This window comes from Vombatus ursinus, unplaced genomic scaffold, assembly GCF_900497805.2.
Source record: "Vombatus ursinus unplaced genomic scaffold, bare-nosed wombat genome assembly UNPS02014894.1, whole genome shotgun sequence".
NCBI lineage: Eukaryota > Metazoa > Chordata > Mammalia > Diprotodontia > Vombatidae > Vombatus > Vombatus ursinus.
The window spans coordinates 2,820,720-2,847,032 of NW_020954672.1; the positions used below are offsets into that span (position 1 = coordinate 2,820,720).

Consider the following 26,313-nt stretch of genomic DNA (forward strand, 5'->3'; position numbering starts at 1 on the left):
TGTGTGTGTGTGTGTGTGTACATATATATATGTGTGTGTGTGTGTATATATATATATATATATATAGTAGTAGTAGTAGTAGTATTTATAGAATGCTTTTTAAATATCTCATTTGATCCTCACAACAACCCTACAAAGTAGGTGCTTTTATTAGCCTCATTTTGCAGATAAAGAAACTGAGTCAGACAAAAGTTAAGTGACCCAGTGCCACACAGCCAGTAAGTGTCTGAAACTAGATTTGAACTCAGGTCTTCCTGACTCCAAGTCCAGTGCTTTAATCACTACTCTACCTAACTACCTCAAGATAGAAAGGTAGGTAGATGAAAGAAAGGAAGGAAGGAAGGAAGGAAGGAGGGAAGGAAAGAAGGAAGGAAAGAAGGAAGAATTTAATTTTCTATTTGCATGTTATTTTCCAACAACCCAAGGTAAGCTCCTTGAGAGCAAGATCTGTTTCTTGTTCTTTATATCCCCAGAATCTACTATATAGCACTTGGCACATAGTAGGCACTTAATAAAGGTTTGTTGTAAAAGGAGACAACAATAAAAAGAGCACTAGATTTAGAGTCAGATGACCTAGGTTCAAATCCTGACTCATTCTCTTATTGTCTGCATGATTTTGGACTATTCACTTGAACTTTCTGTGCCTCAGTTTCCTCATCTGTAAAATGAGGGCATTGGACTAGACAACCTCTGAAGCCCCGTCCAAATCTACAGCCTCTGGGACCCCTTGCAGAGCTGCTTGGACTGTCTGAGAGTGTGAATCCCAGAGAAGCTCTTGATTGGGAGCACCCCAGCAGAGACTTACATCTCTGGGATGTTGCCTAAGAATAAGTTTGGTTACAGGCAGGGAACAAAAGAGTAATTCAGGGCACAGGAAGGACAGAGTCATCATTGAGTGCCTTATTCTGGGCTGGAATCTAGTCGCCATCAATGCCACTCTGCTAATTTTCCTCTTCAATAGTACAAATTGAGAAAGTGAACTTGCTGTCCATCACCCTGCTGGGGCTCCGTGTGCTGCTTGCCAAGAGCATCGCTGTCAACTTTTTCTTGACAATCAAATGTTTTTTACCCTAAGGTGAGAATAAAAATCAGTCATACTCACTACCCCCTTTCCACTCAAACTGAGGGACCCTCACAGAAGAAGCAACATGAGAGTCAGGCTGTTTTAATTGCTCACTTCACATGACACTTGCTAGGGCCATTGGGCCATTGGCTAGTGAACATGTTTAACCTCTACTTCTTTGCCTCCAAGACTCCCATCCCTTGCTCCTTTGCCTTCCTCCTGGCATACAAACACTTGACCAAATATTCCCTAATCCTAGGTCCTGTCCCCAGGCTCCCCAAGCTTCAGACATGGGAGGTTGGGCTAACCCAATACTTTTAAACTTTTCATCAGGCTACACCAAAGTGCTTCCAAAGGACAGGTTATTGACTGATCATTCTCCTTTACTTGCAGGCTTGTCTACAGCACAGGGAATAAAGAAACCAAGGATCCACTGAGATGTTTTCCCTTGACTTCCCCTTACTGTGATATAAATGGCTCTGTGGCTAACTGTTTCGACCGGCAGGTTTTTTTTTTTCCCTAACTGCTTTTGCTTTGGAAAAATTAGACTCAACTCTCTTCAAAGCCAGGTGGAAAGATAGTCCTGGAGGAGGTGGTTGACTCTTCTGTTCTATATACTGATGCATTTCTATAACTTTGAAAAGGGAAATGGAATTGTTTCATCACTTTGGCTATCAGACTCAGACACTTGAAAAGTGTTTTCCCACCCTTCTGATCTCCACTGCCTCCAGAATTTGAACCAATGGGAGAAAGGAAAAGGTTCAGGTTTGTCCCAAACCCCACACCCACTCTTCCCAATGTACCCATCTTCTCTGTGCTCACCTTGGCATCCACAAAAGGGGTAGTGTCAGAAAGTCCCTTTTTTCTAGAACCCTGGACCTAGAAAAGACCCCAGAGTTCATTTCAACCAACCCCTACTTGCAGTATGAATTCAACATCCCTGACAAATAACTGTTTAGCCTCTACTTAAAGACATCTAGTGATGAGGAACTCATTACCTCATGAGGCAGCCCATTTGAGGCAGCATTGAATAGTGAAGGGTGAGCAGGGTATTAGAGCACTGGAGTTAGAATCAGGAAGAAGTGGGTTTGAATTCTGACTCAGATACTTAACTAGTTTGTGACCCTGGGCAAAGGTCACATTTAACTTATCTAGGCTTCAATTTCTTCTTCTGTAAAATGACAGGGCTGGACTTCCAAAGTCCCTTCCTGCTCTAAATCCATTATTTTATCAATTATTATTATTATTTAACTTTTGTGTAGCTATAATTATTAGGAAGTGTTTTTATAATAAACTGAAACTGCCTCATTTAACTCTTTACCCTCTGTTCCCCACAGCTCTTCCTAAAGGGGCTAAAAAGAATTAATCTAATCTCTTTTCTATGTAACAGCCCTTCAAATATTTTAATATATAGTTCCCCTTGCCCCAAAGTCTTTTCTTCTCTATGCTAAATATCCCCAATTCCTTCAACTCATCTTTATATGGCCTGGTTTATAGTCAACTTGTATTTTTTGCCTTTCTTTGTATTCTCAGAGCTTAGTACAGTGTCTGGAATATAAGTAGGCACTTAATAAATGCTTGTTGACTTGACTTGTTGATTCTCATTTCACTGGTCAATCTCCTCTGGGAATGTTCCACTTTGTCTATGTCCCTCCAAGGCAGAGTACAGTGGAATCTCCCATTCTGGACACTGTATGTGTACCTATTAATGTAGCCAAAGTCTACCTGGTTTGGCTGTCATGTCACGCTGTTGAATGATATTGAGCCTACAACCCACCAAAACTCTTCTTTCTCTCCTAGAACCATTCAATTTACTTAGCTCTTCACAAACATATTACATATTACAGAGTCACCAAAAAGCTTAGGCAGACATTTATCTTGGTGTTTCCAAAGAGAGACCGATATTTAGAGGAGGGAGGACCATGTCTTACTTCCCAAAATCTAGTTAACTCAGAGTAGAAATAACACCTTCAGGTCACAGCATCCAGTGCTGAATTTCCCTCACTAGAAGCACATTTACTGACTTTGTGGTGACACAGCAAGACCTAGTAGCTGTTACTCAGGCTAGATCCTCAACTAACAAGAGATTCCAAGGACAAGGATGCTTTGGGAGAAAATAGGTCCTGATTCTTTTGCTTATGGTATTAATACACCTTCTGCTGTTTCTCTAAGATGCTGTCTCTACTACATGTACTAAATGGTGTTTTGTGCTTCCTGTCTCCTGGGGTTCTAAGTCATTTGCAGACCACATCAAAAGGACTGGGTGGGCCTCGAAGATTGCTCAGCTCACTGCTAGTCAAGCTGAATCAGAGCTGAGCACCCCAAGCTCACACCACAGCTTCCTGAGACCCAGCCCCCAGGTTTCCTTCCGATAACAGCACTATCAGGATCACTTGATATGACTCACAAGTTTCTGTTTCCCCTGCCTCAGCAAGTTTGCAGATCTTTCCGGGCTTAACCGCTCTGACATCAGAATCTCAAAGACTGGGGGCCATGGTAGAGGCTGGTGGGAAAGAAAAATTTTCTGGCTATCAGTAAGAGAACAGGTACCTAGAGGTAGCCATAAAAGGTCATTTTCTCACTGAGGGGCTAGACTCCCAACCAGGTCTATACAGACAAAACAAATTAACCAGGGAAACTCAAAACTGTCTAGAACAAGGGTTCTTAACCCAGGATCTACAAGGGCCAGCTCTGTGAATGTGAATGGGGAAAAAACTACCTTATTTCACTAACCTTTGAGTTGTTGTTTTTTTTTATAATCCTATGTATTTTGTTTTATTTTATGCATTAAAATCATTATTTTAAGAAGGGCTCTCCAGGCTTTGTCAGACTGCCAGAAGAGTCCCTAACCCAAGAAAGGGTAAGAACTAGTCTCTAATACAAATCATTCAGGCCCAGGCAACTCAATGAGCCCATTACTGTTATGCCTTGCCTGCATCTTCTAAAGTGTATTTACACATGTTGCAATTGTTATGGGCAGCTAGGTGGTGCAGTCTATAGAGTGCTGGCCCTGTAGTCAGGAAGACTCATGTTCTTGAGTTCAAATCCAACCTCAGACACTTACTAACTGTGTGACCCTGAGCAACTCATTTAACCCTGTTAGTTTCAGTTCCTTGTCTATAAAATGAGCTGGAGAAGAAAGTAAACCATTCCAGTATCTTTGCCAAGAAAACCCCAAATGGGATCACAAAGAGTCAGACATGACTGAAAATGGTTGAACACATAATTGTAGCAACAGCAGCAAGAATCAGCATTTAGATAGCACCTAAAGATTGATAAATACTTTACCCACCTTATCTCACTTAATCCTTACCAAGAACCATGTGTGGCAGACCCTATAGGTATCATTATCTCCACTTTGCAGATTAGAACACCAAGGCTCAGAAAGGATAAGTGTAATACACAAGGTCACTTTCCCAATAGGGCTAGGAGGTAGTCAGTATATATAGCATCATCTTCATTTTCATTTGGTTGGGATGAGGGAAGAGGTACACAATGATGTGAAGAAAGGCTATATAGAGACAGCTAGATGGTGCAGTGGATAGAGCACTGGCTGGATTCAGGAAGATCTGAGTTTAAATTTGGCCTCAGACACTTGACATTTACTAGCTGTGTGACCCTGGGCAAGTTACTTCACCCTACTGCCTCAAAAGGGAAAAAAAAGGCTATATAACCTGCATGAAGTCAGTAAGGCAAGGGAATTCAAACCTAGCTATCAAAAGTCTCAACCTTGAGTTCTTTCCACTAGATTAAGTTGCCTCCCTAAAATGAGGACAGAGCCTGGCTATCTAAACTGAATAATTAATTTTACCACACTTTGGTTCATCTCAACTATAAGATATGGTTTTTATTTTTCAGAGAAAAGCCACTTCCCATATGATGGGCTTATAAATTCTTATAATTTATAAGTATCATATAAGTTATAATAGGGCCCTTTGCAGGGCCAATAAGTAATCTCTCACCCCAAAATCAGTCTGTCAGCTAGCATTAAGTACCTGCTATGTGCCAGGCACTTCGCCAAGCACTGGGAATGTAAAGAAAGGCAAAAGATAGTCCCTACTCTCAAGGAGCTTATACTCAAATGCAGTGGTTCTCAAACATTTTGGTCTCGGGACTCCTTTATACTCTTTAAAAGTGATGACCCCAAAGAGTTTTTGTTTAGATGGGTTATAGTTACTGATATTGGCTGTATTAGAAATTAAGACTGATAGCATTTTTAAATGCTTATTCATTTTAAAATAATAATAACAAATCTATTGCATGTTAACATACATAACATTTTTTACAAAAAAATTATGTTTTCAAAAAAAAATTTGGCAAGAAGAGCAGGCACAATTTTACATATTTTGACAATCTCCTTAATATCTTGCTTAATGGAAGACATCTGGATTCTCATATACTCTTCTGCATTCAATTGTTGTGATATGTTGTTTTGGTTAAAATATGTGTAGAAAATCAGGGCCCACACCTGTATAAATGGGAAAGAAGAGGAGTATTTCAAAGCTAAATAACATCTTTGTATTATTATGAAAATAGAAAATCTCAGGGACTCCCAAAGGTCCACAGACCACAATTTGAGGTAATGTATCATTCCTACAGATAAGAACCTGTCCTGTGTTAAAGGCCTCCATGCAAAAAGAAATCTTACAATATCTGTCAATAACCCATTCTGGAACCCAGAAAGTTCTTCCAGTAAGCCTCCATGAAATTTTGTTTTCTAGAGATAAGAGAAGAGATAAAATAATTATTTATGTAGTACTATAAAATTTACAAAGCACTTTACGTGAGCTATTATCTCATTTAAGCCTCACAACAATCTTGTGAGTTAAGAAGTAGCTACCACTCATATTATTATCCCCATTTTACAGATGAGGACATTGAGGTTCAGAGACATTAAGTGACTTGCCCATGACCATGCTGCTAGTAAGTGTTAGGGGCAGAATTAGAATCCAGGTTTTCCTGAAACCAAATTCAGTGCTCTACCTACTTTACTATCTAGTCTCCTTTAAAAAAAAAAAAATCTGATTGGAGAGGGTAAAAGGTGGGCATGTTATAGCTCCTCACAGATCCTCCATTTCAGGGAGGGGCCCACTGTAGTCACCTGGTCATTATCCACCCAGCTACTGGTAGACAAATCTGCCCTCCCCACCCTGACGCCCACTTTTCCATTTCTTTCTGTGTGTTATTCTATTCTGTATGTTATCTTATTCTATGTGTTAATCCCCCATTAGATTGTAAGCTCCTTGAGGGCAGGGGCTGTCTTTTGCCTTTTTGCCACAGTGCTTAGCATCATTCCTATCACATATTAAGTGCTTAATAAATGTTTATTCATTGATTGATCCCCCTTCCAGAAGACAACCTTTAAGATATCTGAAGGCATCTCCAATGCTCACCTCGAGTTTTCATTTCTCCATACTAAATATTCCTAATTCCTTTGACCAGTCCTCACGTGACAGTATTTCAAGTTTCCTTACCAAATTAACCTGGACACACTGGAAGCAGCAACCTCCTTTGGCTGCACTTCAGTTTTTCAATGTCTCTCCTAAAATGGAATGCCTAAAGGGAGAGGTTGATATAACTACACAATCCTTTCTACAGGCTTCTAAATCACCATGGATGTCAAGAGAAGAGAGGGTGCATAGAAGTCTGGTGGCATCCTCACCACACCTTTGGCTCAGAGGGGCTTCAGTGGAGAGAGAGCATGAACAACTATACCACTGGAACATCGGGGGCTCCCAGCCCTGGAAGGTTAATTTAGGTCTGAGCTCCTGTTCTAGCCTGAGGCTGTAAGTGATAGATGAAGGCCAGGAAGCATATCACTTCTGATATCAGATCATAGAAATGTTGATTCCTTCAAGGTGCACAGTTGGCTGTCAACTTAGACCAGATAACATGGAGGGGCTCGAAATTAACCAACTGGCATGTTCTACTTTTACACCCCTTGTTTGCAAGTGCTCCCAAAATTTCCTTAATCACACTTAAGCAAGGGTCAGGCTGTCAGATGAACCGGTGTCATAGTAAAGAGATCCAAATCTCAAAGTCTAGATATGTCAGGGGGGAAAGCTCTATTTTTATTATAGGACATGACTTGAAGAAGTTGGACGAATGACAGCATTCCTCTGCCATCCAAGTAAGCTAACCTCATAAGTCATGATTAACCAGAATATAGAGTGTCAATGAAAAATGAGAGGCAGTAGTCTGTATGACAAACTATTTGAACTGGCCTTGGGAATTGCAGTTTGTTGTGTTTAAGGAGGGAGAACTGGTACTTGCTCATCTGTGTTGGCCTTGGGGACTTGCAACTGAATGAGCCTGTCCTTTGTCTGTGAGCCAAGCTTGAAAAAGAAGGGTGAAGGGAGAAAACCTAAACCTAAGCAAGAACACCTGCCTGCTCATTTATACTGAAGTAGAGGTGGGTTTAAAGGTGGAGTCACTCGAGTTAAGAGGAAAGATATAGAGCCACTCTCACTTTGCCTCCATATCTGTATACATGGAGATTCCCCTATATTTCAAAGCTTTATTCTATATACATCAGTGCTAGCGACACTCACAATAGCCACTATTGGCTTCATACTCTTTTTTTTTCCTCTTTTGGGCCATGCATCTCATTTTGCAGATAAGGAACCTGAGAGCCAAAGAGAAACCAAGGAAAAACAATTTAGTCAATAGTAAAATCGAAATTTGAGCATACTCCCTCTGACTCCAAATGAACAAGTATGCACGCCTTCCCTCCTCTTGTGTCAGCAGTCAGAATATAACTCAGTTTCTCCAAATGACAATCTGGTAGCCATGGGGCTAGAATTCATTATTTCTGTTTAAACCTCTCTGGATCTCAAGTTTCCTCAGCTGCAAAATGAAAGGGTTGCACTTGATAACCTTTAAGGTCCTTTCTATTTTCATCATTCAAGGTTAATTAGTATGGAATTAAAGCACCCAAGGTCAAGTCCTGGGTCAGTCACTTTCTACCTATGTGACTTTGGACAAGGTGTTTAAACTCTCTGGGTCTCATTTTCTTCATATGCCAAATGGGCAGTTGGACTAGATGATCTCTGAGGTTCATTCCTAATCTAACATTCTAAAATTCTACTTCTCTATTGCCCCATCAGCTCTTCAGGGCAAAGAATGAAAAGATGGTATCCTCTAGAGGCAGAACATACCTACAAAGCTTCATACCCTTTTTTTCCTCTTTTGGGCCATGCACTTCATTTTTCAGATAAGAAAACGGAGAGCCAAAAAGAAACCAAAGAAAAACAATTATTAGTCAGTAGTAGAATTGAAATTTGAGCATACTTCCTCTGACTCCAAATTCAACATTCTTAAATCACTGATATTCACTCAGGTCCCTCATGGGGAGAGAATGGGAGAGGGGGAAAATGGAAATTTAAAAATTGAGGAAGAATAATGTCAAAAATGCTTTTAAGAAAAAACTGACTACTTTGTAAGTATAATACCAAGATTGACCTCAGAGCACAAGTGAGAAAATGCACCTCCCTCCTTTTCCTGCATAGATAGAGGACCAGGAGGGTGGAATATTTCATATACTGTCAGACATGGTCAACATGTTAATTTTGCTGAACTGCTTTTTTTCCCTTGGTTTTATAATCTCTGTTTCAAGGAATGGCTCATTGGTAAGGGAGGTGAGAGAGATATATTGGGAAATGAATATGCTGTTAAAACAAAAGATCAATAGAAATAAGGTAAAACAATTTTTAAAGAAATGTTTTTGAAAGTTTGTCTTGTGACTCAAGGGTCATCTCAAGTCAAAAAAGTTCAGTCAACTTTTCTGGTGCTAAGTGTCTCCATGCTTGGCTAGACTAGTCCTCAGCTAGCCAAGAAAGCCCACCATCAGGACCAAACTTTCCAATATTTTCCAGTATTCCCATCCATTGCTATAGCCTTCAAGAATCCAGCCCAATTGTTACATTTGTATTTCCGAGATATTAAAATATCCACAGAAAAGCCTCTAGCATTTTAGGTAGAGGATTAACTGAAACACCAGAAAAATCACACAAAATTAAAAGGCATAAAAGGACTGTGCTCTACACCAGAGAAAGTGTACCCCCTCTAATGAGATTATGGATCTATCTACCTAGGCATTCCCATTTCATTTTTTCTTTTGAAAAAATAGATCCAAATGCCCAACATAGCAAAGTAGGGGAAATGCCAATAGGACTGAAATGAAAAGAGGCCAAAGAACTTCAAAAGACTATTTCTGGGAAATATGAAGCCAACTAGGTGGCATAGTAGATACAATACTGGACTTAGAGTCAGAAAGACTCATCTTCCTGAGCTCAAATATGGCCTCAGACACTTAATAGCTGTGTGACCCTGGACAAGTCACTTCACCCTATTGGCCTCAGTTTCATCATCTGTAAAATGAGCTGGAGAAGGAAATGGCAAACTACTCCAGTGTCTTTGCCAAGAAAATCCCAAATGGAGTCACAAAGAGTTGGACACAACTGAACAATAACAATATGCTACAGAAGGTAATTGTGCAGAGAAAAACACTGGGCTAGGAATCAGACCTGTCTCTGAAGCTTCCTGTTTGTGTGACCTTGGATAAGTGACTTGACTTGTCTAAGCCTCAGTTACCTCATCTATAAAATTAAGGGTTATGATTCAAGGGGCTGGACTAGATGTCACTTGCTGTGAGGTACTGAGTTCTCCTCATTCACAGTAAGTATGCCCCCGAGTGACAGGGAATTCCCCATGTGGTTCTGATCAGGGTCAACAGGAGTATTTGTAAAGCTCCCCAAGACACCTGCACCTCCGTGCACAAGGCACAGTAATAAGAGGCTGCATCTTCAGGACCCACCTCAGAGATAACCAAGTTGAAGATTTTCTGGGCATTATTATGCTGCACAGAAAACTTTCCTTTGGCAAGATGTCTATTGAAATTGCTAGAGCCATGCAGGATAGGCTCAATGGAAGAGTCAGACCGCATGCGATACCAGTATAAGTATGGTTCTGAATACGAACTCTCATGTCTGCAGAACAGAATCACTTTGCTGCCTGATACCACCTCCTGATATGGAGAACTCTGGATCACTTTGTTACACCTGATGCTTTTGTCTGCAAATTGACAGAAGAGAAAAGTTGGGAGAAAAACGTGAATTCCCTAGTCTCCAGGCACCAGGAAACTTTCTGCTCTAGGTAAGAACAGGTCAATTAAGTGAATCATAAACCATACCCAGTTTCATGAAGGACTCAGGGAAGAAGAGCAAAAAGATAATTAGGAAAGAGAATGACCCACTGATGGAAATTGAGCTGAAAAAGAAGGAGACAGATGGGTCAAGTGAGGCTGAAGCAGAGCTGGATAGAGGAGGAGGAGGAGGAGGAGGAGGAGGAGGAGAAGAAGAAGAAGAAGAAGAAGAGGAAGAGGAAGAAGAATAATAAGAAGGAAGAGGAGGAGGAGGAGAAGAAGAAGAAAAGAAGAGGAAGAAGAAGGAAGATGAGGAGGAGGAGGAAGAGAAGAAGAAGGAGGAGGAGGAGGAGGAGGGGGAGAAGAAGAAGAAGAAGAAGAAGAAGAAGAAGAAGAAGAAGAAAAGAAGAAGAAGAGAAGAAGAAGAGAAGAAGAAAAGAAGAAGAAGAGAAGAAGAAAAGAAGAAGAGGAAGAAGAAGAAGAAGAAGGAAGAGGAGGAGGAGGAGAAGAAGAAGAAGACACCAAGTCAGAGGCAGACAGCAGAGAAGTAAAAAAGGCAGAGTTGGGGCAAATAGGCAAAAGGAATGCGTACAAATAAATTTACTCACAAAATAAAATAAAACTTAAGGCCAAGATCAGAGACATTTCCCTTCCCTGTATCAGCATCGAGAACAAAGAATAAGACAGAACTCCTGAAAACCACCACGAGCCCGAGTCAGCCTCTGACAGGAAGAGGGTGGGACCTTAGGGGCCCTGACAGGCTCTTGGAACAATTAATAGGTAACTCTGTGAACAAGATGCCCCAAACCAGGGAAAGCTGTTTTCTCCAGGAAAGGAAATAGCCATCTGACCCCAGTACAAAGATTCAGCTATCACCTTTCCCCCTAAAGGTACAAAAAAGCAGCAGATTTGTCCCATGATATTGCCTGGTACAGTTAAAAAAAATGTAGAGGTTCAAGTCAGAAAGGCCTGAACTCAGGTTCCAGCCTCTGCCCTTTACTACCTGCGTGACCTTGAGCAAGTCACAAGCTCTATGGACATCGGTTTCCTCATCAATCAAGAATTTGAGAGGGCTGGACTAGATGACCTCTGAAGTCCCTCACAGCTCTAAATCTAGGGTCCTTTGATCTTTCTGTTATTGTAGAAGATTAAAGGCATATGAGAGGACTGGAGTGAAGACCCGAGTTCAAGTCCAGTTCTGATGTGTACTAGTTGAGGGTCCCTGGGCAAAGTCACTTAGGCCCTTGTTGCTCCCAGGCAACTCTCTAGAAGCCTATAAGTTGCATCACAGGTAACAGCTAGAAATTGGTAGAGGGAATTTCCTCTCTGGGAGCTCCCAACCACAAAGAAATCACAAGTCTAGTCCCCAAAATAAAAAAAAAAAAGAAAATGCAGATGGCGATTTTGAAAGAAAGGATAGAGATGAAGAAAGAGGTTAAAAAGCAGAGAGACAATAGGAGGAAATGGTAATGGGAGCAGGGTGAATGAAGGGAAGAATAGGACAGAGGTCAAGGAAATAAGAGAAAAGAACAGTAGAATGGAAGAAGGCTGAAAAAGTTGGAAGGATGTGGAGAGAGAGTCCAGTCAATTTTATTTCTAGCACACGTACCACATGAGACCAGCTGGGCCTCAGTTTCCTCATTTGTAAAATGTTTGGACTAGATGGCTTCTGAATCTGTGAAACCACAGATTCTTCCCTGGGTTGTCCCACCCTGACCAAAGGAATATCCTATGGACGAGCTGGAATCCAGCCTGAGCTTAGAGGCAGATCTACACCCTTGTTATATAGATCAGAAGCTCTTAACATTTTGGGGTGTCATGGACCCCGTTAGCCATCTGGTGAAGGAAAGTGAGGGCAGCAACTCTCCAGCTGAAGTAGCTTTGTAGCACACGAAGAACGAGGCCAGACACACACAAAGAAACACAAAACATGAGCCCATGCTGAATGGAGTATAGCAAATGGAGATTGCTTCTTGCCTACCTTGATCCCGGCGACTTGCCTGTTAGTGAACCCTTGCAGCTTAAACCCCAGACCTCATCTCCAAATAGCCCTTTGGGGCCTTGCTGTGAATTCTGGTCTTGACCTGGTTACTCTTTCCAACAAGGACTCCTACTCTGGTCCTTTCAATGGAATTTTTGACTGGTTCCAACCTACATTCTGATCCCTACCTGCAAAGAAAATTCTCAGCTGCCACCAGTTTCCCTTTCTTCACCTGGTCCCAACTCCCCAAATCAGAGATGGTGCAGTTTATAAAGCACCGGACCTGGAGTCAGAAAGACCCGAGTTCAAATCTGACCTCAAACACTTCCTAGCTGTACGACCCTGAACAAGTCACTTAACCTTTGCCCACTTCAGTTTCCTCATCTGTAAAATGAGGGTAATAATAGCACCTACCTCCCACGGTTGTCACGAGGATCAAATGAGATAATACTTGTAAAGCACCTACCATAATGCCTGCCACATTGTTGTTGTTCAGTCATTTCGTCATGTCCAATTCTTCATGATCCTATATTAGGTTTTCTTGGCAAAGATATTGGAATGGTTTGCCATTTTCCTTTCTAGCTCATTTTACAGATGAGGAAACTGAGGCAAATAGGGTTAAGTGACTTGCCCAAGGTCATACATCTAGCAAGTGTCTAAGGCTAGATTTGAACTCAGGTCTTCTTGATTTGCCTATTAGTGAACCCTTGCAGCTTAAACCCCAGATCTTATTTCCTAATAGCCCCTTTTGGGCCTTGCTGTGAATTCTGGTCTTGATCTGGTTTCTCTTTCAGGTCCAGAATTCTATCCACTGAGCCATCGAGCTGCCTCTTCCAAGAACGAATTAAGTGCTTAATAGATGCTTGGTCCCTTTTCTTCCCAAATCAGGGAAAGTTCAAATTAGCCCCCTGTAGCCACACACACACACACACACACACACGCACACACACGCGCACACACACACACACATCCCTGGTCTGGGCTAATAAATAACAAGCGTAGGGCAGCTGCAAACGCTCCTTTTTCTGAGTCAGTGCCACTCAATGCTGCTACCACTACCAGCCCAGACCTAACCAACCATCCTCACTGGGGATCAGCACCAAAAGCCCAGAGTTCTCAGACTCTGTTAGAAGAAGCACACATTTGCCACCCCAGCAACTGTGTTTATAGATCGGGAATAAAGAATTTTTTTTTCTATCAGGGGCCACAGGCTCACAGAAACAAATCAATTAAAGTTAAGTGAAATTTCATTTATTGGTTTTTTTCCCCTCGGAGAGCAACATAAAGCAAGTAACTCAACTGCCTTTTAAATGAATAATAGGAGCATAAATGTTACCCAATACAGAAATACGGGTTGCTTTGTTTGGCGTGATTTTAAAAGAGAGGTAGAGTGGTATAGTGAAAAGAGCTGCATTTGGAGTCGAGACCTGGATTCAAATCTTGATTCTGATCCTGAATAGTTTTGTGATCATCTGTCAAGTGGAGCTCATAATATCTCAGCTACCTACCTTACAGGGTTATTGTGAGGAAAAATGCATCATAAAATTTAAAGCACTATATAAATGTGAGTTATTACCTGCCTCACAGGGATTTGTGAGGAAATTGCTTTGTAGGCCTTAAAGCACTAGATAAATGGGAATCATTATCTAAAAATAAACTTCATTTTCCTATTATGACCAGTTAAAGGAGAGAGAGGGGGAGGGGGTTGGTATACCTAGAGAAAGAAGGAAAAACTAGAAGAGACAAACACACACACACACCAGTCAGTCAATGATCATTTATCAAGCACCTACTATGTGCCAAGCACTATGCTAAGCACTGGTGAGACACTGAGGAAAGGAGGCTCATCTGGCTTAGACAGGAGCATGTAAGGTGTTGTTGTCACATCCTGGTTGCACTAAGGTTATGGACTTCAGAATATGTCATCACAGGAAAATGATCAGCCATTGTTCATTCCTTAATTCAGATATATGGTGAGCCCTCCAACATTCAAGGCTTTTTAATTGCTTCTTATCCTGAAATCCTAAGAGGGGCTGGTGCTATAGGAAAAGTGCTGAATTATGAGTCAGAGGTCCTGAGTTCAAAGCCTGTCTCTGCCACTTACCTTGGATGACCTTGAATAAATCACTTCATTTTTCTGCATCTCAGTTTCCTCATCTGTAAAATAATTGTGCAAAGTGATTTCTGAGGTCTTTTTTACCTCTAAATCTATGAACCTATGAATTCTTCTCTAGTTGGCCCACCCAGACCCAACTGGTATCATATGGACAGGATGAACTCCAGCCAGAGCTGAGGGCTAGATTCATACCCTTACTAAGTATAAACTAAGTATAGACTCTAGAAAATTACCACAGCTGGATTCAGGAAAGACTGGAGAGGCACAATAATGGAAGAGGAGAATGGGGAGCATCCTCTAACCCCACAGAACCTATTCATCAGCAGTAGCAGTAGTAGTAGTAGTAGTAGTAGTAGCAGTAGTAGTAGTAGCAGTAGCAGTAGTAGTAGTAGCAGTAGCAGTAGCAGTAGTAGTAGCAGTAGTAGTAGCAGTAGCAGTAGTAGTAGCAGTAGTAGTAGCAGTAGTAGTAGTAGCAGTAGCAGTAGCAGTAGTAGCAGTAACAGTAACAGTAGTAGTAGCAGTAGTAGTAGTAGTAGTAGCAGTAGCAGTAGCAGTAGCAGTAGCAGTAGTAGTAGCAGTAGTAGTAGCAGTAGTAGTAGTAGCAGTAGCAGTAACAGTAGTAGTAGCAGTAGTAGTAGTAGCAGTAGCAGTAACAGTAGTAGTAGTATAACTCACACTTACATTGTGTTTTAAGTCTGTAGGACATCACCCTCACAACAGCTCTTTGAGGTAAACAGTACATATTTATTTTTTAATATTTGTGTATTTTTCCCATTTTATCATTAAGGAAACTGAAGCTCAGAAAGGCCAATCATTTGTCTTATAGGCCAGACCAGAACCCAGTTCTTCTGATCCTAAGATTTTTCACTATACTTTTTATTTATTTATTTATATTTATTATTAACTTTATTTTCCTAAACACAAGGGCTCTCCTTGGGACTAGCACTTATATCTCTCTACCTTAAATTCCCTCTGTCAAAAAAAAGCCTTCATTTGCATGCATATGTTATGTTAAATTACTATGTTATATATACATAGGTAATTCTTAAAAGTTAATTGATAATGGGTAAGCAAACTTAATCAGGAAGGACTGAATGGTTCCCCATGGATCAATCTTCAGCTTCCACAGTGAATAAAAGGTAGAAACCAAGCATCAGTACGGGAGGCAAGATGCTGAAATTAAAGGAAGGCTTTCCTTAGAGTTCTGCAAAAGCATACCAAGAAAGACCTGTTACTGATACATGTTAACAACAAGACAAGGCAATGTGGTGCAGTGGATAGAGCACTAAACCTGGAGTCAGGAGGATCAGAGTTCCAAGCCTGCCTCAGACACATATTAGCTGTGTGACTTTGGGCAAGTCACTTAACCTCTGCCTGCTCTCTGTTTCTCCATTTGAAAATGGAGGTAATAATAGCACCTAACTCGCAGGGTTGTTGAGAACACCAAATGAGATAACAAATGTAAAGTGTTTTACAAAACTTAGTGTGCTATACTGTGTTAGCTATTATTATTATCACAGGATTTAGAATTGGAAAGGCACTTGGAAGTAACTCAGTCCAAACTTCCCCATTTCACAGCTGAGAAAACTGAGGCCTAGAGAGGGGCAGTGACTCACCCAGCAGCAAGCTCTCTGGTTGTCAGTTTGCCCACCTGTTATGGCAGCTTTCCCATCAGGATACAAAAGTCAGAGCTCACTCACAACCTTGCCCAGTTTCTTCCCTCTACCTGCCTGACCGATAAGATAGCTAACAAACTCAGAGGGCCAATTCTTTCTTCCATTGTTAGCATCCTTATGTTCCAGGCTCAGCTCAGGTGCCACTTCCTCTGGGAAGCCTTCCTTGATTCCTTTCCCTCCCCCTCCCCCAGTGGTTAATTGCTGTCTAAAATTACTTCCATTATACTTATCTGTGCATGAGAGGCATCCCTGCCTATTGTGCTATAAATGTTTAACAACTGGCTCTTTTGGGAGATGGGGGAGGGGATGCATGGAGGACACACTTTTAAGTTTAATATACATTATTAACATTTTCTCCATCACTTTTTTAAGTCTAGGTAATCAACAAAACAATAAATCAAGTCCTGATCTGCAGCATTTGCTGATTGCCAAAGTGTACTCCTTGTGCTCACACTGCAAATTTAACAATTAACTCTCATGAGCTCAGACAAGCTGGTTCCAGCATATACCTATTTTTCCGACCCCTGCCTATCTCATAGTAGAATGAAAGTCCCAAGAGGGCAAAGGCTATTTCATTTTTGTCTTTGTATTCCCAGAATTAAGCACAGCGCCTTGCTCATAGCAGCTGCTTAAACAAAATTGGTTGAATGGAATACAAATAGTAGAGTCAGAATCTGAACCTTGAGGTCCTCTGACCTCAAATGCAAATGACTCTTCCCACCCAAAAAGACAAATGAAGGAGGCCAAGAGATGCAACCCAGGCTGTACCAGGAATAGAAATTGGTGCATGAGAGCCAATTGTTAAATTTTCACATGAGCGTATGTACATTGGAAATTAACAAATGCTGCAAATAAGAGCTAGTATTTCCTACAATGACCAGGGAAGTTTAGCTTGGACCAAAGGTAGAAGCAGAATGGATGCAGGAAAAGAATATGGACTTCTTGGGGAACCAGGGAGAGAAGGCCTTGAACCTCCCAAGAAAATAGTCCCCCCAGGCTCATATGGGCCCTAGGCTTGGAGGAGACTGCTGGATAGCTACCTTTAGGTTTTTGCTGTGGTTCTTTTTTTCCCCCCCGAGACTGTAGCCTGTTTCTATCACCACTCAAAAGAGACAGACTTATGATTGACGTTAAATGCAAATCATTGAAATACTCAGGTAGGGAATATGGGTTGTCCAGAGCCTGAGGAATCCAATCACCCTCTGACTTTTTTTTTTAAATTGTGGGGGCCTATTATGGACTACATAAAGAATTGTCTGGTTCTTTCCATACATTGTATTTTTTAAAACTTAACTGAGTGAGCTAGATCTTAAACCTTAGGATTGATCTCCCCTCCCCCTTGTCTATCTTATGAACCACCATCTGATCTAGGGTCTCTACTACCATGGCCTCATCAGCCCAAGGTAACATTACATCATCAGTATAGTCATGGATATTGATGCTCTTGGAAAGTGGGGGCTCTTTCAGGTCTGTGTTCACCAAATTGTGTCAATATGAAGGATAATTCGAGTAACTCTGAAGAATGATGGTGAAAGTATACTGAATTCCCAAATAAAAGTAAACTACTCCAACTTGTCTCAGACACAGAAATTGAAAAAAAAGGCATTGGCAATATCAATAATCCCATACCACTTAGCTTCACCCTGAGCTGCCTGGTATAACTCATTAGCAAAGTCAGGAATGGCCATGGCAAAGGGGATAACAGATTAATTCAGCTTCTGATAATATACTATTAGTCACCAGGCACCATCCAATTTCTTTGTTGGCCACATACGGTTATTATAAGGGGAGTTTGTAAAGCAAAACTCTCCAGTCTCCTTCATCTCAATTACAAGGAAGGAAAAAGCTTTAATAAGCCATCCCTCCAGGACCCTATATTATTTAATATTAACTACATGAGATTGTTTGAGTAACTCTAAGAGCTTCCATTTAGTTCTACCCACAATAATTGGCATAGAAGCTGCAATACCTACCCATACAGGTATCAACTTCCAATAAATTCATAATATCTATGTTGTAATATAACAAATATCTACCAGGATGCCCCCCTCCCCGCCCTAACATTGATCAGGCCAGATTTTCCCTAAAATCCAACAAAACCAGGAACTGATTGGCCTGTGAGGTGGTGCAAAGATCAAACTCTTCCTCTAATAACTTTCTCGTGGCTTCTGACTGATTTGATATGGCTTTCTAGTCACTCAGGCAGCAGAAAATGTGGGGTTGGGGCCCTTCAGATTAGGTGAATGCCAGGAGACCACTCAAGTCACAACATCCTGCCAAGATAAACAGATACATTTCCATATGGGGGAGGGGGACATATCTGTAGAACCTAAGTGCTACTGTATCCTGGATGCATATTCTTGCTATGGCTGGGCTAAGTAAAACTCCTTAAGTTAACTGTTCAGTGACCAAGAGTGCCTCATTTCATCCCAACTTGGGACCTGAACTAGCAAGGTTTCATCCTGCTCTTAGCATATGCCTACCACATACATCCCCTAATTAGCTATCACAACTAAGAACCTCAGAGTAGGGGAGGGGTGGTACTTACAGGTCACCTAATCAAGATTATTCCCCTCCAAAATATTCCCCTACATCTGTTCATTCAGGAACCACTTGAAAACCTTCAGTGCTGAAAATTTTACTACCTTCTGAAGCAACACATTCCATTTTGGCTAGTATCCATTATTGTGTAGTTTCCCCTTATATCAAGCCTGTACTTGTTTCTTTGCAATTTCAACCTATTATTCCTAGTTCTGGCCTCTGCAGTCAAATCTGACTCTGCAGATAGAGCCTGGACTTTTAGTCCTAGGTGCTCCTTCTGACCCTTCTGTACTCCCCAAAATAGTAGCCCAGCCCCTGACCCTCATCAATGATGAAAGAAAAATTGTTCATGGTTAGTAAAGGGTTGGACTATGGGCAGTGCTAACAGAAGATTCCTCAAGATCAATTCAGAATCACAAATAAAAAATGCCTATTTACATGCTTATTAAAAAATGACACCTATGGTGAAAGCCTGGAGGTGGGGGAGGGGGAAGGGAGAAACAAGGTATGCTATAGCTGAACCTTCAGTCAATTGTTAAATTTTCAGCACAAGCATTTATACTTTAGAAATCAGCAAGTGCTATGGATTGTGGCTTGATTTGTTGTTTGATTTATTTCTAGACTTAAGAAAGTGATGGAGAAAATATTAATAATGCTGATTCAATTGAAAAGTGTGTCCTATTTACATTTTGGGGAAGGGGGAGATCCAGTTGTAAAACATTTACCAAGGTGGGGGTAGGGCGAGTATGAGACCCTTATCTCAGCTATGTCTCTCAGTCATCCTTGCCAAATCTCATTTATTTTATGACAACATCTCTTCAATACGTATCCTTTTCTCCACTCACAAATTCTACTTTAGTTCAGGTTCTCCTCACCTCTTATCAAAAATATGGCAATAATATTTTGATATGTCTTCTTACTTTCAGTCCTTCCTTTCTCTAATCGTTCTACCATACAGCTGTCAAACTGATATTCCTAAAATATAGATCTATACCCTTACTCAAAAATCTTCAGTGACTCTCTATTAACTCAAAGATAAAATACAAAATCCTAATTTAATCCTATTTTAAAGCTCACCATAATTAATGCTTCTGCCTACCTTTTCTTTTTTCTTTCATCTTATTCCCCATCATGCTCTGCCTGGACTACTGGACTATTGGACTACTATCCAACTGGACTACTAACCACTATAGTTCTTCCCCATATGCAACATTCCATCTGCTTCCTCCACACCTTTGCACAGATGGTTCCCCCAAGTCTGGAATGTATTCCCTTCTCACATCTACCTCTTCAATTCCTTAACTTCCTTCAACATACAATCCAGCCATCACTTCCTACATAAAACCTTCCTCACCACCCCCACCAACCCAGCTGTTAATGTCCTTTCCTTCTTTAAATTACTGCATATATACTTTGTGTTTATCTGGGTATTATGTTGTATCCATCTAAGATATATGTTCAAAATCAAGTAGATCCAGCTGTTATAGCTTCACATTTCTCTGATTTGCTCATCTAAAAATGACCTTCAAGCCCCAGATCCAATGCCACCTCCTCCAAAAAACATTGATTCCCCCACTAGCTGGACATTCTCTCTTCCTCATTCAATCTCAAAGCACTTTGTACTAGTCTTATATGCTTGCCATATTCTAATTTGTGTTATATTTGCCTATCTACATGTCATCATCTCTATTAGATTGTGAGTTCACAATCTCATTGGGCCTCTCTTTTCCCATCTATAAAATGAGGATTTACAGGTCCCTTCTAGTTCTAAATCCTGTGGTACCTGAAAATCACCTACTCTTCATTTCCTACCATCTTACCCTAGTTCATGTCAGCTACCAGAAGCAGCCAATGGAAAAACACTTGAAAGATCAACCTACTTGTGCGCTTGTGCCACCTAGTAAAGAACAAAGTAACTTCAGGCTTTGAACCAGGCATCCTGATGAAAAGAAACCTGGGGTTTAGAAAATGATGAATCTCTTCAATGAATCATTCAACGTGACAAATGTGGAAATGTGTTTATTATGATTGTACATGTATAGCCTATATCAGATTGCTTGACATCTTGGGAAGGAGAGAGGGAGGGAGAAAAAAATTGGAACTCAAAATCTTATAAAAGTGAATGTTGAAAACTATCTTTACATGTAATTGGAAAAAATAAAATACTATTGTGGGGGAAGAAAATGATGAATCTTTTCTTATTCAGCCTTCCTTTAAATTGCAGAATGTGAAAACTAGGAAAGAGACCTTAGAAGTCATTTAATATAATTCCCTCATTATATATTAAGAAAAGAGAAACCCAGAAAAATTAAGTGACTTTCCCAAGGTCTCATATATATGGTGTCCCAAAAGTCTTAGTGTAGTTTAAAAACTTTTGGCACACCTTGTATAAGCATGGTGCAGTCAATGGAGTGAGGAATGTGGAGTCAGAGGACTTCAGTTCCAATCCAGGCTGGCACCTATTCTGCCTTTGCAAGTCACTTAACCTGTCTGGGCCTCAGTTTCCTTATCTGCAAAAAGGAGGGGGTTGAACTAGATAAACCTAAAATCCTTTCCTGATCTAAATCTATCATCCTATGGAATGGCAGAGTTTATAGGACTTCAATGCTTTTTCTTCCCTCAAACACTTATTGATATTTTTATCTTATTGATATTCAGTGAATGACAATATGATAAGACGACTGTTTGATTCACATACAAACGTCAGTTGGAGGAACTGTTTGTGTTTAGAGTCTGAACAAGAGAAGACTTGGAGGTATGGGAGAGCTGCCTACAAGTATTTGCAGAACTGTCATGTAGAAGATGAGTAGACTTGTTGAGCCTGGCCCCAAAGCAACAGGAAGAAATTACAAGGAGATGATCTCAACTTTCTGAAGAAAATGTCTTAAGGCCTGGAATTGTCCAAAAAAGGAATGATATAACTCCATACTTAATGAGTTAATGGTCACTGTACCTATCCAAGCAGAAGCAAGAGGATCCTTTGTCAAGGAAGCTATAGAGAGAGGGATTTGTGCTTCATCTATGGGTTGGACTGGATGATGCCTAAGGCCCTATCCAAATTCTAGATTCTAGGATTTTGCAATTTGATTTTGTGGTTCTTTAAATATAAATATAACCCTTGCCTCTGAAGCCCCTGGAGCTCAACCCACCTTGTTACCTCACTGGGTAGCAATACTGTCTTGGGTTTCAGTCCCCACCCAGACACATGGGACAGCCTCATAAACTGATGCTGGTTCCCAGGCTTGCAAGCTGGCCATTCTGTAAGAATCAGCTTAGCCATCCAGCCATGGAAGCAAAGACACAGCAATGGAATCATATTGGGGGGAAGAGGTCAGTTTCGGACTTGCATTTTCACCAGTGTAGGAAGTTCTTTCCACAGATGGAGATTAGTAACCTGTTCCCTTGAAGAGTTATCTAGGACCTTGGGACTTACCCACACTCATACAGCTAGTATGTTTCAGAGGTAAGACCAGCTTTTCATCCACTACGCCATATTGCCTCTCTATGATTTTCCGTCCAGACCAATGATTTCATTGGTAAAAGGAATTCCTAGTGAAGAAAATCCTTCTACCTATGCAAATCAGCATATCTTGTTTATGGTAACTTATATTCTCATAGATTTACCTACCTGAGAGGTAAACTGATTTTGCCCAGGGTCACCCAGCAATTTGTGTCAGAGGTAGGACCTAAACTCTAGACTTCCTGACCCCTAGGCCCAGTTCTATCTAATACACCCTACTGCCTTTCTTATCATTATCATCTTTTAATTTGTATGGTGCTTTAGCTTACAAAATGTTTGTGTGTAAGTTACCTTGTTTTCCTTTCAAAAAGTGCTGTAAGTTTTATTACCTCTATTTTACAAAGGAGGAAAGTGAGACCCAACTAGGTGAAGTAGCATCCAAGATCACATAGGTAGTACTAACAAGATTCAAGTCCTGGGCTCTTGACTTTGTACATTGCTCTTAAAAATTATTAGGCATTATGCAAATAGGAAACTCATAATTGTGTAAAAAGCACCACAATGGACAGCCCAAAATGACTTTCATTCCATGGGAAGGTCTGGATGCACCTAGGGGCTCATCACACACTTCAGGCCCGGGCTAAAGACTTTTGATGGCGACATCAACAAAGTGAACATCACTGCTGACCTGGTTCCAGTGTGGTCAAACACTGCCCCCTCCTGGTGAGAGTTAGTGCTTTCTGAAGGGCCAACTTCCTGACCTACTAATGTCTGGAGTCTTACCTCTGTTGAACAAAGCTTACAGGCACTGCTGAATGTTTACAGAAGGATTTAGGAATCTTCCTCCTAATCTAATGTGTCTCTGACATTAAGGAATTTACAATTTAGTCTTTCTACAACCTGCTGATGCCCTACCTTTCCAAGCTTTTCCCACCTTCATCCTTCTTTCTGCTGGAGTCAAACTAAACTCTGTCTCCCAAGCATAGTCCATGCTCTTCTGCTCCCTATATCTCTCTTCATGCTTAAACAGCTAGGTAGCACAGTGGATCTGCTGCACAGCACAATGGATAAAGTAGATGGGTCTAGAGTCAGGAAGAGCTGAGTTTGAATTCAGCCTCAGGCACTTACTTAGCTCTGTGACCTTGGGCAAATCACTAAAACTTTGTCTGTCTCAATTACCTCATCTATAAAAATGTGGATAATAATAGCACTTAACACCATAGTCGACACATAAAAAATGCTTGTTTCCTTCCTTTCTTCCCACTACCTGACAATTCTCTTCTCTTTCATTGCCCATGCCTTAAATCCCAATTCAAAAATCCACATCTCCTATGAATTCCCCTGCTGGTGCCCCTTCTCACTCGGATCTGGAAAAGCACCTTGTTTTGTAAGGCACTTATCATATTACATATTCTGTTCATGTTTGTGTCTGCTAGACAGTAAGTTATGTCCCTGTTAGACTCAAAGCTCCCTAGGGATCATATTTACACTAGCTCACAGCAGCATTATTGTGAGGAAAGTACAACATAAATGTGAGTCATTATTATTGGGCAACTTGACTTCCCATCACTCTTTATTTGTCCAAATTCTTCAGGGGAGAGTTGCCAAGTAAGTCTAATAAACAAAGCTGTGAGATCTGGAAAATGGTGTATTGAACCATAGAAGTATGTACTTAGAGATATAATGGACTTCAGGCATTTTAGTCTAATGTCCTCATTTTGCAGATAAATAAATTGAGACCCAAGGAAGTTAAGTGACTTGCCCAAAGTCACCTAAGTATCAAATGGCAAAGTCAGAATTTGAACCCATGTCCTTTAAATCCAAATCCAGCACTCTTTTTACTCTACTGTACTCTTAACAGCTGCTTATTTCCAATTATACTTAGCTATGATTGTGCCATCCCAAATTCTGTATTCCCAGAGACTCAGCTACTCCCTGCTATTCTCCATATGCATAATAACATAAGAAATGAGTCCTTTTGGCCCAGAATTCTGTTAAATGTCATCACAGGATGTCACATGGATCATGAATGACCTGTGATGGCATTTATCAGAATTCTAGGTCAAAAGGTTGTTGGAGTGTTGTCACAGTATTGACCTTACAAGGGAGGTATCCAGGTACTAAATAATTCATTGTGGAACTGTCACCCAAAAAAGAGAAATCACAGAAGACTAAGAATCATTATAATTTGTTTTCTTTTCTATGAATTGCCACAACCAAAGAATTCATCCTATCTCTTAGTTATGATATTCTCTATATTTAGCAAAGTTGGTAGATAGCCAGCTCACTCCATCGCGGGAACCATACTCAAAGCCTTTTCAGCACAGGAAAACCTAACAGAGCTTATGCCCCTCCTTCATGCATTGCTTTCAAGAGCCCAGAGCTGCCTCCACTTCATGATGAAGCCTTATAGTAGGAATTTGAATAGGAAAATGAGACTCAGTCTAGTAAAATGGCAGGAAAGAGGGCAAAGGGTGCTCAGAATTGCATCATTTTTGGATTGTCTATAAATTTTAGCTATATTTATTCTAAATTGTAGGCAGACATACAGGGAGGCAGGGTGTGCCTAAGCACACCCTAAGATCTCCCAAAAATGGTATTTTTGGATTTCTTTTTTAAGTAAAACTTAGTTGTTGATTTTTTAAGTATCTAGTTTTCATTTCTTTAGCTTGTTTAATGAATAATGACATCTTTTATGATTGAATATTTAATAAAAGTTCATCTTTAAATTTTTTTAATTACCTGGACACACATCCTAATGAAATATGTTGCACATAGCTAGTCTCCAAATATGTGGCCTTTGTCTAGAGGATCAAATGAAATAAAGGTAAAGCACTTTGTGAACTTTGTGAAAGTGCTATATAAATGTTAGCTATTATTATTATTGCTGTTCTTATTAGTGGCCAAGGGCTGACAATCTATTGAAAGAACTAAATCACATCAATAATAATAGCCTCCCAATAAACAAAACCAGAAGACAAAAGGATTTGGGGGATAAATGGAAGGATTCAATCCAATGCCACAATCATGTATCACATAACTACTGTATGCAAGGCAGTGTTGGATTCTAAGGATACAAAGACAAAAATGAAACAAATGACTCAGAGTCTCCTTAAAGAGGCAAACTAAGGAATTGACCAACTTGGTTTCATTGTGTTCCCAAAGCATTTCTTGGAACATTCAGTCATCTTGCTTTGTGATACTTATGATGACCATAAGCAAAAAGACCCCCATGAAAGTAATCATAAATTAGTTGCCCACATACATTACATAAATTAAAAGATAGGTAAATTTGACAAAAACCCTCCAAATCATGTGCCAACATGCTTCACACTCAGTGGCTTCATTGTGAGGGCAGATGGTAAAAAGCATGTTGAAAAAATATTGCTTGTATTTGAGAAATAAAAGTCCAAAAGCTTATCAGTCATTTGGAAGATTTACCTCCATATATACTTTCTTTCAAAAGTCAAAAGGCATAGGGTATGGCAAATACCAAACAAAATCATTAAAAAATTAAATTTACTATATCTTTCAAAAAATGAAGGCTTGCTGATGCAGAAGTCATCAGAATCAGTTGCCTGAGTATAGTCAGCTAGTTAAGGCAAAGGTCAAAATCAATAAACATCAAATTAGAAAGAAAGGGGAAAGATAAGAACATACCATAAACAGTTGCAACAGCATCAGCCTGAACAATTTAAATGGACTATTAATGCCCTCCCCCCAAAAAAAGGGAAAAGGGAAAGATATTGACCTTGATTAGTAATCTTTCCCACAGAAATTTAACTGGCATAAAACAGTCAGCACAGCAAGGAGGCCAAAAGGGATTAGAAAACACTTTACCAATCTGACAAGTGAAAAGATATGGCAGACAAGGGCAATACTACTTTCGGATACAAAATAAAACAGCATGTAGGAGGATGGTGGAAGATTACAAACAATACTGTCAAATAGTCCTTTTATTTGTCCTAAAACCACTTCCTTCCAACTCCAAAGGAGAGTGGGGTTCTCTCTCACTCAAGATCTTCAAGTAGAAACAGGATGTTTACTTGTTGGTGTTCAAGTGGTTCAAATAGGCATTAGAAGAGATGGCCTATGATGTCCCTTCCACCTTTTTTTTCATCTTTTGAGTACCTACTATGCACTGAGCACTGTGCTAGGCACTGGAGGAGCTATAAAGGGATACTATGGCTTTTTCATCAAACCCCCACCCCTACCCAAGGTTGTCTTCCCAGACTAAAGAGTTCTAATCTCCTCTGAGGGAAGAAGCAGAGACATATCACGGTGTGATGGAGAGGATACTGGACCTGGAATAAGGGTATATTGGTAAATATTTA

At 40.4% G+C, this 26,313-nt stretch overlaps 2 protein-coding genes across 3 annotated transcripts in view; both read left to right on the top strand.

Moving 5' to 3' along the window:
- The window catches only part of LOC114028695 (immunoglobulin lambda-1 light chain-like), a 94,035-nt gene extending 92,483 nt beyond the window's left edge, over window positions 1–1,552 (top strand). For both annotated transcript variants that reach the window (XM_027842973.1, XM_027842974.1), the window contains exons 7-8: window positions 962–1,075; window positions 1,457–1,552. In XM_027842973.1, the coding sequence (XP_027698774.1) occupies window positions 962–1,074 (113 nt within the window). In that variant the 3' untranslated portion in view covers window position 1,075; window positions 1,457–1,552. The remainder of the gene's footprint in view (window positions 1–961; window positions 1,076–1,456) is intronic.
- LOC114028696 overlaps window positions 1–26,313 on the top strand; it is a 468,075-nt gene that overhangs the window by 343,910 nt on the left and 97,852 nt on the right. The gene's annotated exons all lie outside the window — the stretch shown is intronic.